This window comes from Leptonychotes weddellii, chromosome 6 (genome assembly GCF_054177405.1).
Source record: "Leptonychotes weddellii isolate Sample4059 chromosome 6, ASM5417740v2, whole genome shotgun sequence".
NCBI classification, from domain to species: domain Eukaryota; kingdom Metazoa; phylum Chordata; class Mammalia; order Carnivora; family Phocidae; genus Leptonychotes; species Leptonychotes weddellii.
In genome coordinates this window covers 18,296,744-18,309,175 of record NC_138374.1, presented here as the reverse complement: position 1 = coordinate 18,309,175, position 12,432 = coordinate 18,296,744, and the positions used below count along the sequence as shown (strand labels likewise).

Below are 12,432 nucleotides of genomic sequence, written 5' to 3'. Positions count from 1 at the left end.
AACTTGAAAAAAAAATAAAATAAATTATTTTAAAAAGATCCCTCGCCAGAGTGGTGTATTTGTTATTACTGATGAACCTACACTGACACGTTATCATCCCCCTAAATCCACAGTTCATATTAGGATTCACTCTTGGTGTGGTACATTCCATAGGTTCTGACAATCGCAAAATGTCATGTATCCAATATACAGTATCATACGAAATAGCTTAATAGTTTTCATTGCCCTAAAAATCCTCTCTGCTCAGTCTATTTATCCCTCCTCTCACTGTCCCCAACACCTGAAAATGACTGATCTTGTTACTGTCTTCATACTTTTGCCTTTTCCAGAAAGTCCAACAGCTGGAATCACAGAAGTACACAGCCTTTTCAGATTGGCTTCTTTCACTAAGCAATATGTATTTAAGGTTCTTTTGTGGCTTTTCATGGCTTGAGAGCTCATTTCTTTTCAGTGATGAATAACAGTCCATTGACTGGGTATACCACAGTTTATTTATACATTCATTTACTGAAGGTCTTCTTGGTTACTTCCAAGTTTTGGCCATTATGTATGAAGCTGCTATAAACATCCATGTGCAGGTTTTTGTGTGGACCTAAGTTTTCAACTCCTTTGGGTAAATACCAAGGAACATGACCACTGGATCATAAGGTAAGAATATATTTAGTTTTGTAAGGAACTGCCAAACTGTCTTCCAAAGTGGCTGCACCATTCTGCATTCCTACCATTAATGAATGACAGGTCCTATTGCTCCACTTCCTCACCAGCATTCAGATTTTGCCAACTCATTTTTTTAAACAAATAAAAATACTTTACTTAACCAAAAGCATGCTAACATACAGTGCTGTAAGTAACACAGAGTTACACTGGGGCCATTACACTACCAGTTATCTTCAAGGATTGATACCCTGACTCACTGTAGCTTGAACTCTGCTAGGTATGGATCTTTTTTAGTTTCTTTCTCTTCAACATTTTCATCTGCTTCTTCTCCATCATTACCAGCATCTGGGGCTACAGAAGTCTCAGTCATGATGGTCACCTCCCACAGATTCCCCTATGAGGTACCATACTGATCTTGGGACTCACTGAAAAAGTGCCCCATTCTTAATTTGCAAGGGTAGCTTCAACCACTAGCCTCAGAACTCCATCTCAGAGTCTCCAAAGGACAGACGTACTTAAAAGACAGAGTCACGGGAAAGGGTCCTAGTCACAATTCAACCATGCCCATGTTCCTTGCATTATAGCTGCTTCTGAATACTTTACAGAGGAGCATCCTCTCCTTTTGTCTAATGTACTGAACCTATAATTTCTCATCTAAGAAAGAGAGATCACAATTATCTTATCCAACCTAAGTTTATATGTCAACACCTCCAACTAGCTTCAAAATAAAGCCCATTGTGATCTCATAAGCTTGCCAGCATCTGAAACCTTTTTAGGACATTTCCAGGGGTTTCAAACCAAATTTCTAAGCAAGTTAACAGTATTAAAGAGGGCACGTACTGCATGGAGCACTGGGTGTTATACGCAAACAATGAATCACAGAACACTACATCAAAAACTAATGATGTAATGTATGGTGATTAACATAACATAATAAAATAAAATAAAATAAATAAATAAATAATAAATTTAAAAAAAAGAGTCAAGCCAAAATGTAGACTTCCTCTGGAGCAGTATTTCAACCCTGATTACAAAATAGAACTACCTGGGGGACTTCTAATTTAATTAGTCTGGAGTACAGCCTGGGCATCTGGAATCTTAAAAAGCAAATATATGATAGAAGCCAATGTATTTTCTATCAAGATCATTAATTTCCTTATAGAATTTGGCTTCTATTTGGGCACATTCTGACGTAAGGAATTCGATGGCACTGACTGGGAGTTCACAGCACTGACTATAGTATGTATCAACATTATCAGTCACTGACTTCATCAATGAAGCCAACAGAACCAACGGCAAGCCCAAAATCCTCAATTACAAACCGAAAACCATCAAAGGTGACACGGAACTGGTCAAAGGCATCCTCTGGCTCCTGGGCACCAGAACCTGCGTCCTCACCACCACATTCTGGCCTTCCTCACCGTCTCCTGCCTCACCATCACCTTCCTCCTCTTGACTGGCCTTACTCTAAACAGGGGCATTTCACACTTTCCCAAACAATGCCGCCTGCCATCACCGCTGCCCCTGCTCCCTCCTCCTCCATGCCCTTCACATTTGGCTGGCCACCTGGGTCAGAGGCAGCCACTTCTTTGTCGCCCATATGAGACACAAAGAAAGAACTCGCAAGACCACAACCTGCAGGTAGGACGTGGTAAGCGGCAGCAGCATCCACAGCAAAGGTGAAGAAGACAGTGACGGGCAATGGCCAGAGCAATCGGCTGTGGCCCTGGAGAGAGCTTCCACCGAGGTGGTGACAACGCCCAAAGATGGCGGGGGCAGCTGTAGCCACAAGCACAAGAGGCCGTGAAAGTGACTGACTGGGTGAGCAGCTAGCTGACGAGGGGACAAAGCTGATATAACTACAAGAAGCAGCCAAGAGACAGATGAGAGTCTTACAGGGATCAAATGGGTTACCATGTGCAAAGCACTTAGAAACAGTGCCTGGCACATAGGAAATGTTATGTGTGTTCAATGCATAGAGTTAGACACACAGTTAACTAGCCATGAAAGCAAAGTGATAAATAGTGCAACAGGTATATATATTGCTTCTCCTTAAGACAGGGACATGTCATCCTCATTCCTGAATCCAGGTATCTAGCCCGCCACCTAAACCTACGTATACTCACTCAAAGATGACTGGGGGAATGTCCCACCTTCGTGTCATGATCTCTTCAGACTCAATATAATCAACAGTAATGAATCTTCAGTGAAAGAAGAGAGCTAGGCTATTAGACGACGTCGTATTACAGCATCTGCTCATTCCACATTCCATGACTTTCAGAAATTTAGAAGCAGCCAAGAGCTAATCAGGGTGTGCAGGGAAGTAGGAGGCCAAGAACAACAAGCCTAGTCCATGATGTAACATTAGCCCATACGCTGCCAGGTATTTTTAAATCATGCTTTAAAGAGAATGACTCATTTCAAAGTCTCTTGCATATGTGGGCCGGCTTTCAGAAATAAGTTCCGAAACCTTCAGCCTTTATCATAAACAAAACTTTTCACTGCTTAGAAGTGCATGAAAAGCACACCGTATTTACCTCACTGGGTGGGTAGGAGAATTCAATTTAAAACAACATGTGTGAAAGCACCATGCACAGCATCTGGTACATATAAAAGCTCAAGAAATATTATCTGAATCTGGATCTGCAGCACCAGCTGGGTTTCTAACATGCCTTGTTATAAGCCTAGAAGGGGCTGGTTTACTCCAATTTCAGCATCTTAACACACGCATAGATGCCAGGCTGCTCTTCCAGCATCAATAGCTTTAGAGACAGTGGTCTGTTTCTCTCTCTCACTGCTGAGCTAGGACCAAGGGCTTTACACACATTAGTGGTTAATTCTCAAAATAACCCTCCCAAGGGAGGTTTCAGTATTCCCATTTTACAGATAAAGAAACAAGAGTTAAATACTGGCCCCAGCCAACTGGATTATCAAGCACCAGGACCCAATATCTATCCAACTCCCAAGTCTATGCTCTATTATACCATATTATCTAGAGGACATGACAGAGGCTCTCTTAAAATATCCTAAGACCAATGGAATCAAAACAAGTGGATTCCACTTTCCAGTTGGATCTGCAACCTCAGACAACAGATGTACCCTGAACCTCTATTTCTTCATACAAACTAAACAGAAGTTCTCTTTAAATTCTACATTTGATAATTCTATCACTGTTTACCTTTCCTTACTTTTTTCCCCTTCCTTCTTCCTTCTTCCTCTCCTCCCTCCTAATATGGCCCAATGTTGGATATCTGTATTTTTAAAGAAAAGGGACCTAACTGCATGCAATTATAGCATTATTCTTCCAAAGAGAGACCAGTCATGATTTATAAACTTCAGGTAATCAATTTTTTTAGTCAACTAAAAGAAAATGCTCTGGTTCTCCTGGGTGGCCTACAGAAAAGCACTAGCTTTCAAGGGATAGAAATACAGTAATATACCACTTTTCAGAATTCAGGTTTCTGGCAACCCAACAATACAAATAACCAGTTCTGGGAAGAGAGCATGGTTCCAGAAATTTTCCCAAAAAAGATTTTCCTGAATGCATAATTTATACAGCAGAGTAATATACTCTTAACTTTTCTCTTTTCAAAATCTTATGACAAAAATTGAAAGCCAACCTCTAAGGTAATCAATAAAAGTTTACATTAGAGATGAGAAAAACTAGAATTGGGCTTTTGGGGGGGTGGGTAGCGTGTGCATGAGGCGGGAGAAGGAGAGAGAGACTCTTAAGCCCGGAGGCTGATGCAGGGCTTGATCTCACAAGCCCTGAGATCATGACCTGAGCCAAAATCAAGAGTGGGAAACTTAACCGACTGAGCCACCCAGGCAACCCCTACACCCTAGAATAGCGCATTTTCAGTAATAACCTATCTCCTCCACCACCACTGCCCAAACCCCAGAAATAGGACATACAAAAATTATAATTCTCTAACTTACTACCTAAAAAAAGTGGTAAATATACAAATAGTAACCAACTACCCAGAACCCAAAGGACAAAATGGTCTTTAATTTCCAGATACATGTCCCCTTAGTCCCAGCCATGAGCAATTATTAATCCTTTACCCTCTATTCTCTCCCAACTTGGGGTTAGGGTACAGGAACCTAAAATTCTTTTGAGACATTCCATCTAATTAATAAGCAAAATATTACCTCTTTCCACACCTGGGTCTCCTGAGTGTGTCACCTCGTTAGGCTCAATTATTCTTAAATTTTTCAGCTGAAAATCCTGATGATTCGCCCTTAAGAAGAGAAAGAAGAGGATATTGCAGACTTTGACCATAGGAAACGTGGCAAGGCTTAGTTAGCAAGTATATCTACTTGCCTTAGCAATTTTCCTTCGTGACTCAGAAGGACTCTCACCCCAGTATCATAACGAAATAAGTAGAAGTTTCAGATAAAACTTGCAGCTAAAACAGCACCATGGTAGGCAAACCTTCTCAGATCTAACCTCTAATTCTTGAATTCTCTTCAGCTATGTCTAATCTCCTAACTAGTCTAAAAAGATTTTATTTGCAATGACTGTATTTTTCACATGTATAAATTCTTTTGGTTCTTTTTAAATCTGCCTGCTCTTTCTTCACGGTGTCCCATTCTTTCACTATGGTTTCTATTCCTTCTCTTAGTTTTAATTATTTGGGGCCTTTATTTTAAAATTCATTTCAGACTTCCCATTAGAAGGTCTTGGGATAGTAATCTTCAAGTCTGCTGGGTCTGCTGGCTCCCCCTCAGTAAGTTATTCCTTATTTGTTTTGTAATCTTTTATTAAGAGCTTATCTTCAGTAGAGACTACTTTATGTATGAAAATTAGTCTCTTTGCTAACAGATGATATTTTAGCAAAGTCCTAAAAAAAAAAAGTGAGGGATCAAGCCATGTGAATGTCTAAGAAAAGAACGTTCCAGAAAAGGGGAATTTTAAGTGCAAAGGCCCTAAGGCAGGAGTATGCCTGGTATACATCAGAGAAAGCAAGGAGGCCAGTGTGTTGGCAGGTGGGGAGATACGTGGTTAGCAGACAAGATCAGAGAGGCAACAAGGAGCCTGTAATAGGTTATACAAAGGGTTTGGATTTTATTCAGTTATGAACTTAAAAGTAATTCTGTTATAATTTTACATTTTTATGTGTTAGTAGAGGGAGAAGAGCCCGCATTAGCTCCATCTACCACACAGAGAACCAGAAGACCAGACATTTTCACTAATCACTCCAGGCCTATTCTCAGAAGGAGAATTTAATTTTGTTGGACAGAATGGGATGTTCTTTACTGAGGGAACCATATATTCTTTCATTAAAAAGTAAGACATATCGGGCGCCTGGGTGGCTCAGTTGGTTAAGCGACTGCCTTCGGCTCAGGTCATGATCCTGGAGTCCCAGGATCGAGTCCCGCATCGGGCTCCCTGCTCGGCAGGGAGCCTGCTTCTCCCTCTGACCCTCCCCCCTCTCATGTGCTCTCCTCTCTCATTCTCTCCGTCTCAAATAAATAAATAAAATCTTTAAAAATAAATAAATAAATAAAAAGTAAGACATATCAATATTTCTTATAAATTAAGTGCAAATATCCTCAAGAAAATACTAGCAAAACTGAATCCAGTAACATATAAAAAGGATCATACACCATCACCAAATGGGATTTATCCCAGGAATGCAAGATTGGTTCAACATACAAAAATTAATGTGATACACAATTATCAATGGAATAAAGAATAAAAACTACATGACCACCTCAACAGACAGAGAAAAGGCACTTTGACGAAATCCAACACCTCTTCATGATAAAAGAACTCCGTAAACCAGAAGAGAAATTCCTCAACCTGATCAAGAATACTACAAAAATCTGGGCGCCTGGGTGGCTCAGATGGTTAAGCGTCTGCCTTCTGCTCAGGTCATGATCCCAGGGTCCTGGGATCGAGTCCCACATCGGGCTCCCGGCTCAGCGGGGAGCCTGCTTCTCCCTCTGACCCTCTCCCCTCTCATGCTGTTTCTCGCTCGCTTGCTCTCTAAAAAATAAATAAAATCTTTAAAAAAAAAAAGAATACTACAAAAATCCCCAGCTAACATCATCTTTAATGTTAAAAGGCTGAATGTTTTCCCCCTAAGATCAAGAACAAGACAGAGATGTCCAATCTTGCTACTTCAGTCAACATTGTACTGGAGGTTCTATCCAGGGCAATTAGGCAAAAATTGAAATAGAAGGCAACTAGATTAGAAAAGAAGTAAAATTACCTCTACTTGCAAAGGGCATTATCTTCAGTATAGAAAATCTTAAAGAATCTACACCAAAAAATTAGAACCAACAAGCTCATCAAGACTGCAGGATACAAAATCAATATATAATATAAATTGTTTTTCTATATACTTAAAATGAACAATCCAAAAATGAAATTAAGAAAAGTTCACTTACAATAGCATCAAAAGAATCAGTACCTAGGAATAAATTTAACAAAATAGATGAAAAACTTATATTCTGAAAACTACAAAACATTGTTGAAAGAAATTAAAGAAGACCTAAATAAATGGAAAGACAGTCCACGTTCATTGATTAGAAGACTCAATATTGTTAAAATGGCAGTACTCCCCAAAATAATCTGGAGGCAATCCCTATCAAATTTCAGCTAGCTTTATATGCAGAAATTGACAAGCAGATCCTAAAATTCACATGAAAATGCAATCCAGAACAGCCAAATCAATCTTGAAAAAGAACAAAGTTGGAGGATTCATCCTTCCTGACGTCAAAACTAATAAAACTACAGTAATCAAGACAGTGTGAGGGGCACCTGGGTGGCTCAGATGGTTGAGCGTCAGGTCATGATCCCAGGGTCCTGGGATCAAGCCCCATGTCCGGCTCCTGGCTCAGCGGGGAGCCTGCTTCTCCCTCTGCCTCTCCCCCTGTTCATGCTGTCTCTCTATCTCTGTGTCTCGAATGAATAAATAAAATCTTTAAAAAAAAAAGAGAGTGTGATATTGGCATAAGGACAGACTTAGAGATCAATGAAACAGTTCAGAAATAAACCTCACATTTACTGTCAATTTTTGACAATGGTGCCAAAACTATTCAATGGAGGAAAAAAAAAAATAAATAGTCTCTTCAACAAATAATGCTGGGACAACCAGATATCCACATGAAAAAGAATGAAGCTGAACCTTTACCCTCACATCATAAATAAAAATTAACTCAAAATGGATCATAAACATAAATGTTTTCTTAGAAGAATAGACACAAATCTGCCTGATCTTGGAGTGGGCAATGATTTCTTAGATATGACATCAAAAGCATATGCAACCAAAGAAAACAGATACACTGGACTTCATTAAAGACTTCTGTACAAGCACCTGTGTGGCTCAGTCGGTTAAGCGACTGCCTTCAGCTCAGGTCATGATCCCAGGGTCCTGGGATCAAATCCACGTCGGGCTCCCTGCTCAGCGGGGAGCCTGCTTCTCCCTCTCCTTCTGCCTGCCACTCCCCCTGCTTGTGCTCTCTATCTCTCTGACATATAAATAAATAAAATCTTTAAAAAATAAAAAAAAAATAGACTTCTGTACTTCAAAGGATACCATCAAAAAAGTGAAAAGACAAGAAAAAAATGAGAGAAAATGTTTGCAACTCGTATCTGGTAAGAGTCTAACATCCAGAGTATATCAAAAGCTATTACAACTCAACAATAAAAAGACCACCCAATTTTAAAATGGTCAAGGGCATCTGAATAGACATTTCTGAATAGACATTTCTCCAAAGAAGATAAACAAATGGCCAATGAGCACATGAAAAGATTTTCAACATCTTTATCCATTAGGGAAATGCAAATCAAAACCACAATGAGATATAATTTCACATCCACTAGGAAAGTTATAATAAAAAAAAAAAACAGACAGTAACAAGTATGGGTAAGGAGGTGGAAAAAAGTGGAACCGTCAAACATTGCTGGTGGGAATATAAAATGGTGTAGTGACTTTGGAAAACAATTCAGCGTTCCTCAAAACATTAAATAAAGAATTATCCTATGACCCAGAAATTCCACTAGGTATGCGAAATTTAAAACATTAAGTCCACATAAAAACTTATATACAAATGTTCATGGCATATTCATAATATCCAAAAAGTAGAAACATCCCAAATGTTCATCAACTGATGAAAGGATAAATAAGTGGCCTATCCATACAATAGAATATTACTTGGCAATAAAAAGGAATCAAGTAATGATAACATGCTACAAGATAGCGAACTCTGAAAACATTTTATGCTAAATGAAAAAAGCCAGTCACAGAAAACCATATATTGTATGAATCTACATGCAATGTCCAGAAGAGGCAAATCCATAGAGACAGAAAGTAACTGGCCATTGCCTAGAGCTAGAGTGAAGCTGGGGGGAAATGAGGAGTGACTGCTAACGTGTACAGGGTTTCTTTGGGCAGGGGGAGAAAGATGTTTTGAAAACTGATGGTGGTGATGGTTGTACAACTCTAACAAATACTCTAAAAGCCCCTGAAATGTATGTTTTAAAAAGGTGAATTGTGTGGTACATGAATTATATCTCAAGAAAGCTGTTACAATACTTTACAAAGTAAGAAACCTCTTTTTTTTGGACAGAGATCCATGGAACATTGTCACTGGCTTTCCTTTGACTTCATATACCTGTTGACAAGATGGTGAGCCAAGGAAGTCAGTTTCTCTGTATGTTCGGAGTTAATTGGTCCCAGTGACTAATTAAGACACAGGCAAGACAGTTGGAGGGAAATTATTCAGAAGTAGCTCTATTCATTCACTTTACAAGAGAACAAAGATGACTTGCCACAGGCCATACACCTCAGCTGCAAAGCCAAGACAAGAAATCAGGTCTGACACGTGATGCTCATGGGAGAATTTGAATTCAAGCTCTCTCCCTTAGCATCACTACCTCTACCTTCCTATCAAGATCAAAGGGGCCATGAAGCAGCTAAACATTATAGTTGTTCCGCTCCGGTCCTACCCTGGGCTCTGCAGAATCCAAGATCCGGCCGCCCTTCACTTACTTGAACAGATACATTCGCAGGCTCTCAATTGAAGCAGGGCTACCATTTAAATGTTAGAGCTACAATGTACCTTAGGGACCATCCAACTCAGCTCCCTCCTCTAGACAAAGAAACAGAAACAGATCAAACAACTTGCTGGAAGCCTCACAGCTAGCTGGTGACAGAGCTAGTCTAGAACTACAGTCCAGGCCTCCCAACTGCCAGCACAGTGCTCTTCCCCTTTCCAGGGCTTCTTCAGCCTACACCTTCTCAACGTCATGATGTGCCATGTGCCAGGGGGTGGGTCGGGGTAAGAAGCATGCAGAGAACTTCCTGTTCAATCTTTGCATAAGATGGGAAGGGTACATCTTTCTCTGTCTCTCTTTTTAAAGAAATCCCAGCAGGGTTGTGCTTATCATCCCCCTTTCCCTGGTCCATGATGAGAAACATACACATCTATCACTCGGGACAGGGCAAAACAAGGACCACGTTGCTCAATCACACCTCAGGAGTTCAGATAACGGTAGACTGAAACAAGTTATAGGGTGTAGTGGGAAATGTGGTCTTTTCCCACCCCAAATCTATCCCTCCCTCTTTTGGTCAAAGCACAATGGTTTCCATCTGAGACTGTCTTGTCTCCATTTTCAGTCCAGAGTTGGGATGAATCTCATCCCCTAACCCACCAAGTTCTGGGACCCAATCTATCCCTGTGGCCACGACTGGTTCAGGAATAAACATAAGGTCAAGTCAGCCCAGGAATCAGATCTGGGATTTGTGCTCCAACCATTAGGAAAGAGGGCTCTATTTCTGCTGGGGCTGCCAGCACAGAATGGTCATACCTCCCAGAAGGAAAGTTTGCCTTAGAACGAAGCCTTAAGAAATCAGAGCCAAGAGATGCAAAAAAAGAGGCCAAGTCTGATGCCAGTGTTGGTCTCCTGGACTCAGTTGCACTAGAAGCCAGCTCAACCCCTTTTTACCTAAGTCAATTTTACCTGAACTTCAATAAGTTCTCATGTTTACACTGAATAGCACTTAAATTCTGCCACTAGGGGAAGGGCCTGGGGCAAATGGCCCTTCTCAGCCTCTCAGCTGCCTTCTGTGTGTGATAAGGAGGCTCTGCCAGTTGATGCCAACAGACCCTTCTGCCCCCAAAATGATGTGATTCTATAAATCTAATCTTGGTCCTCAAAGCTACTCATGTGCCTAGGACCTAATTCATCATTATCCACTTGCCTAACCCCATTGCCAGCACTTAACATAGGGGCAACTCCTTCCACACTAGGTTTGCCACACCTCCCCACATCCTTACACCAAGATAGGTCTGGTTCTCTACTCATCCCCAACCTGACATAGCGAGGCCAAGGCCAGGTCAAGGTCAGCTTGGAATCTGTCCACTCACAATCACAAGTACAAGCCATGGTCTGTGTTCAGCAAGGGAGCCCGGCCATGCTGCCAAGTGTATTCATTCAAATCTCAACGGGGTGAGATCCCTGATCCCATGCGGACCCCTGATCCCATGCGGATCGCCAGGGATTCTGGCTTCCAGCCTTTGTGATCTCCAAACATTTCTCAGTCTCCCACTTTGTTAGCTACTGTAATAAGTACACCCTAGTTGTGGGTGGAGTATAGGCTGAAATGTGTTTGAGACCAGGAGATTATCCTTCCCACCTCCCTACCCCCAGGGACAGCCCAGGACAGGTTACTGGTGGGATCTTCCTAGAGATTATGCCAAAGTATTCCCTTATAGACAGCCTCTGAAACCATGTGGGTGGGGATGGGCCCGCAGGTGCCTATCTTCCTGGCCATGGCAGATCAATAAGGCGAACTGCTGGTGTATTGTCAAGGTTGTAATCTGAAGATTATATTCCACGGGAAGAGGGGCGAGGGCAGGGGCTCACCCACTTCCCCGGACAACCGGAGGCGCCTGGAGGGACCAACTTCCTGCAACAGCGGGGACCTTCCTGCCAGGCCAGGGGGAGAAGTGGGACACGGCCACCGCCCCTCGGGCAGAGAGCGGCAGCTCGGCGGGCACAGGCATCCGGGGGCCGGGATTGGGCTCCCAGAGGATGCCCGCGGCCCTCCTGAAACGAACCGGAACTTGCCCGGCTGCATGGCCCCCTCCCCCTGCTCCCGCTCAGGGGGCTCCCGCAAGCCGGAGCCCTCTCCAGACTGTGATGGGCCGCCTGCCGCTTCTCCCCCTCTCGTTCCTGCCCTCCGGGGTGCAACATGCTCGTCCGGGCCCCAGGGATCGCGCACTGCCCAGAAGCCGGCTCCCCGGCAGAGTCCCTCACCTTACTCGCGGTGCCTTTCTGGAGGCTGCCATTCGGCGGTGACGTGCCCCGACCCACGTCAGGGGAGCGCAGACCAGCTGATCACCCTGGGAAGAGCAGGAAGGAGCGAGGCCGGCGCGCACGCTGCAAGCGCGCGAGCCGAGCGGCCACGCCCCCTTCTGTGGCGTGCGCTCGCGCCGCGGCCCCGCCCACCCGCAGGCCCCGCCCACCAGCGCGGCGCTCCCGGGGGGTCGTCAGGGAGGCGGGAAGCTGCAGGCGGGTCTGCTTTCCACCCCAGCAGGCTTTGCCGCGGCGCACCATTTCTGTTCATTTTTCTCACTGTTCCCCAAAGAGCAAAAAGGGCCTTTGCCGGCTGAAAGGGTTGTGGCCCGAAGAGCTGCCCTCCAGGGAGGTTCCGGCCTTGAGGAGGGCAGAGAGGAGAGAGACGAAGCCAGTTCTGATAGTACTTCAGCAGGGTCTCACTTCCTGAGGCTTTAGAGATGTCCCTCAAAATCACTTCCCCA

The 12,432-nt window shown here is 43.1% G+C and overlaps 1 protein-coding gene across 1 annotated transcript in view; it reads right to left on the bottom strand.

The window, feature by feature from the left end:
* XPNPEP1 (X-prolyl aminopeptidase 1) overlaps nucleotides 1-12,071 on the bottom strand; it is a 42,711-nt gene extending 30,640 nt beyond the window's left edge. The window contains exons 1-2 of the mRNA XM_081823069.1: nucleotides 11,930-12,071; nucleotides 4,810-4,898 (exon numbers count right to left, since the gene is read on the bottom strand). Coding sequence (XP_081679195.1) covers nucleotides 4,810-4,898; nucleotides 11,930-11,961 — 121 coding nt within the window. The 5' untranslated portion in view covers nucleotides 11,962-12,071. The remainder of the gene's footprint in view (nucleotides 1-4,809; nucleotides 4,899-11,929) is intronic.
* Nucleotides 12,072-12,432: the final 361 nt, after the last annotated feature.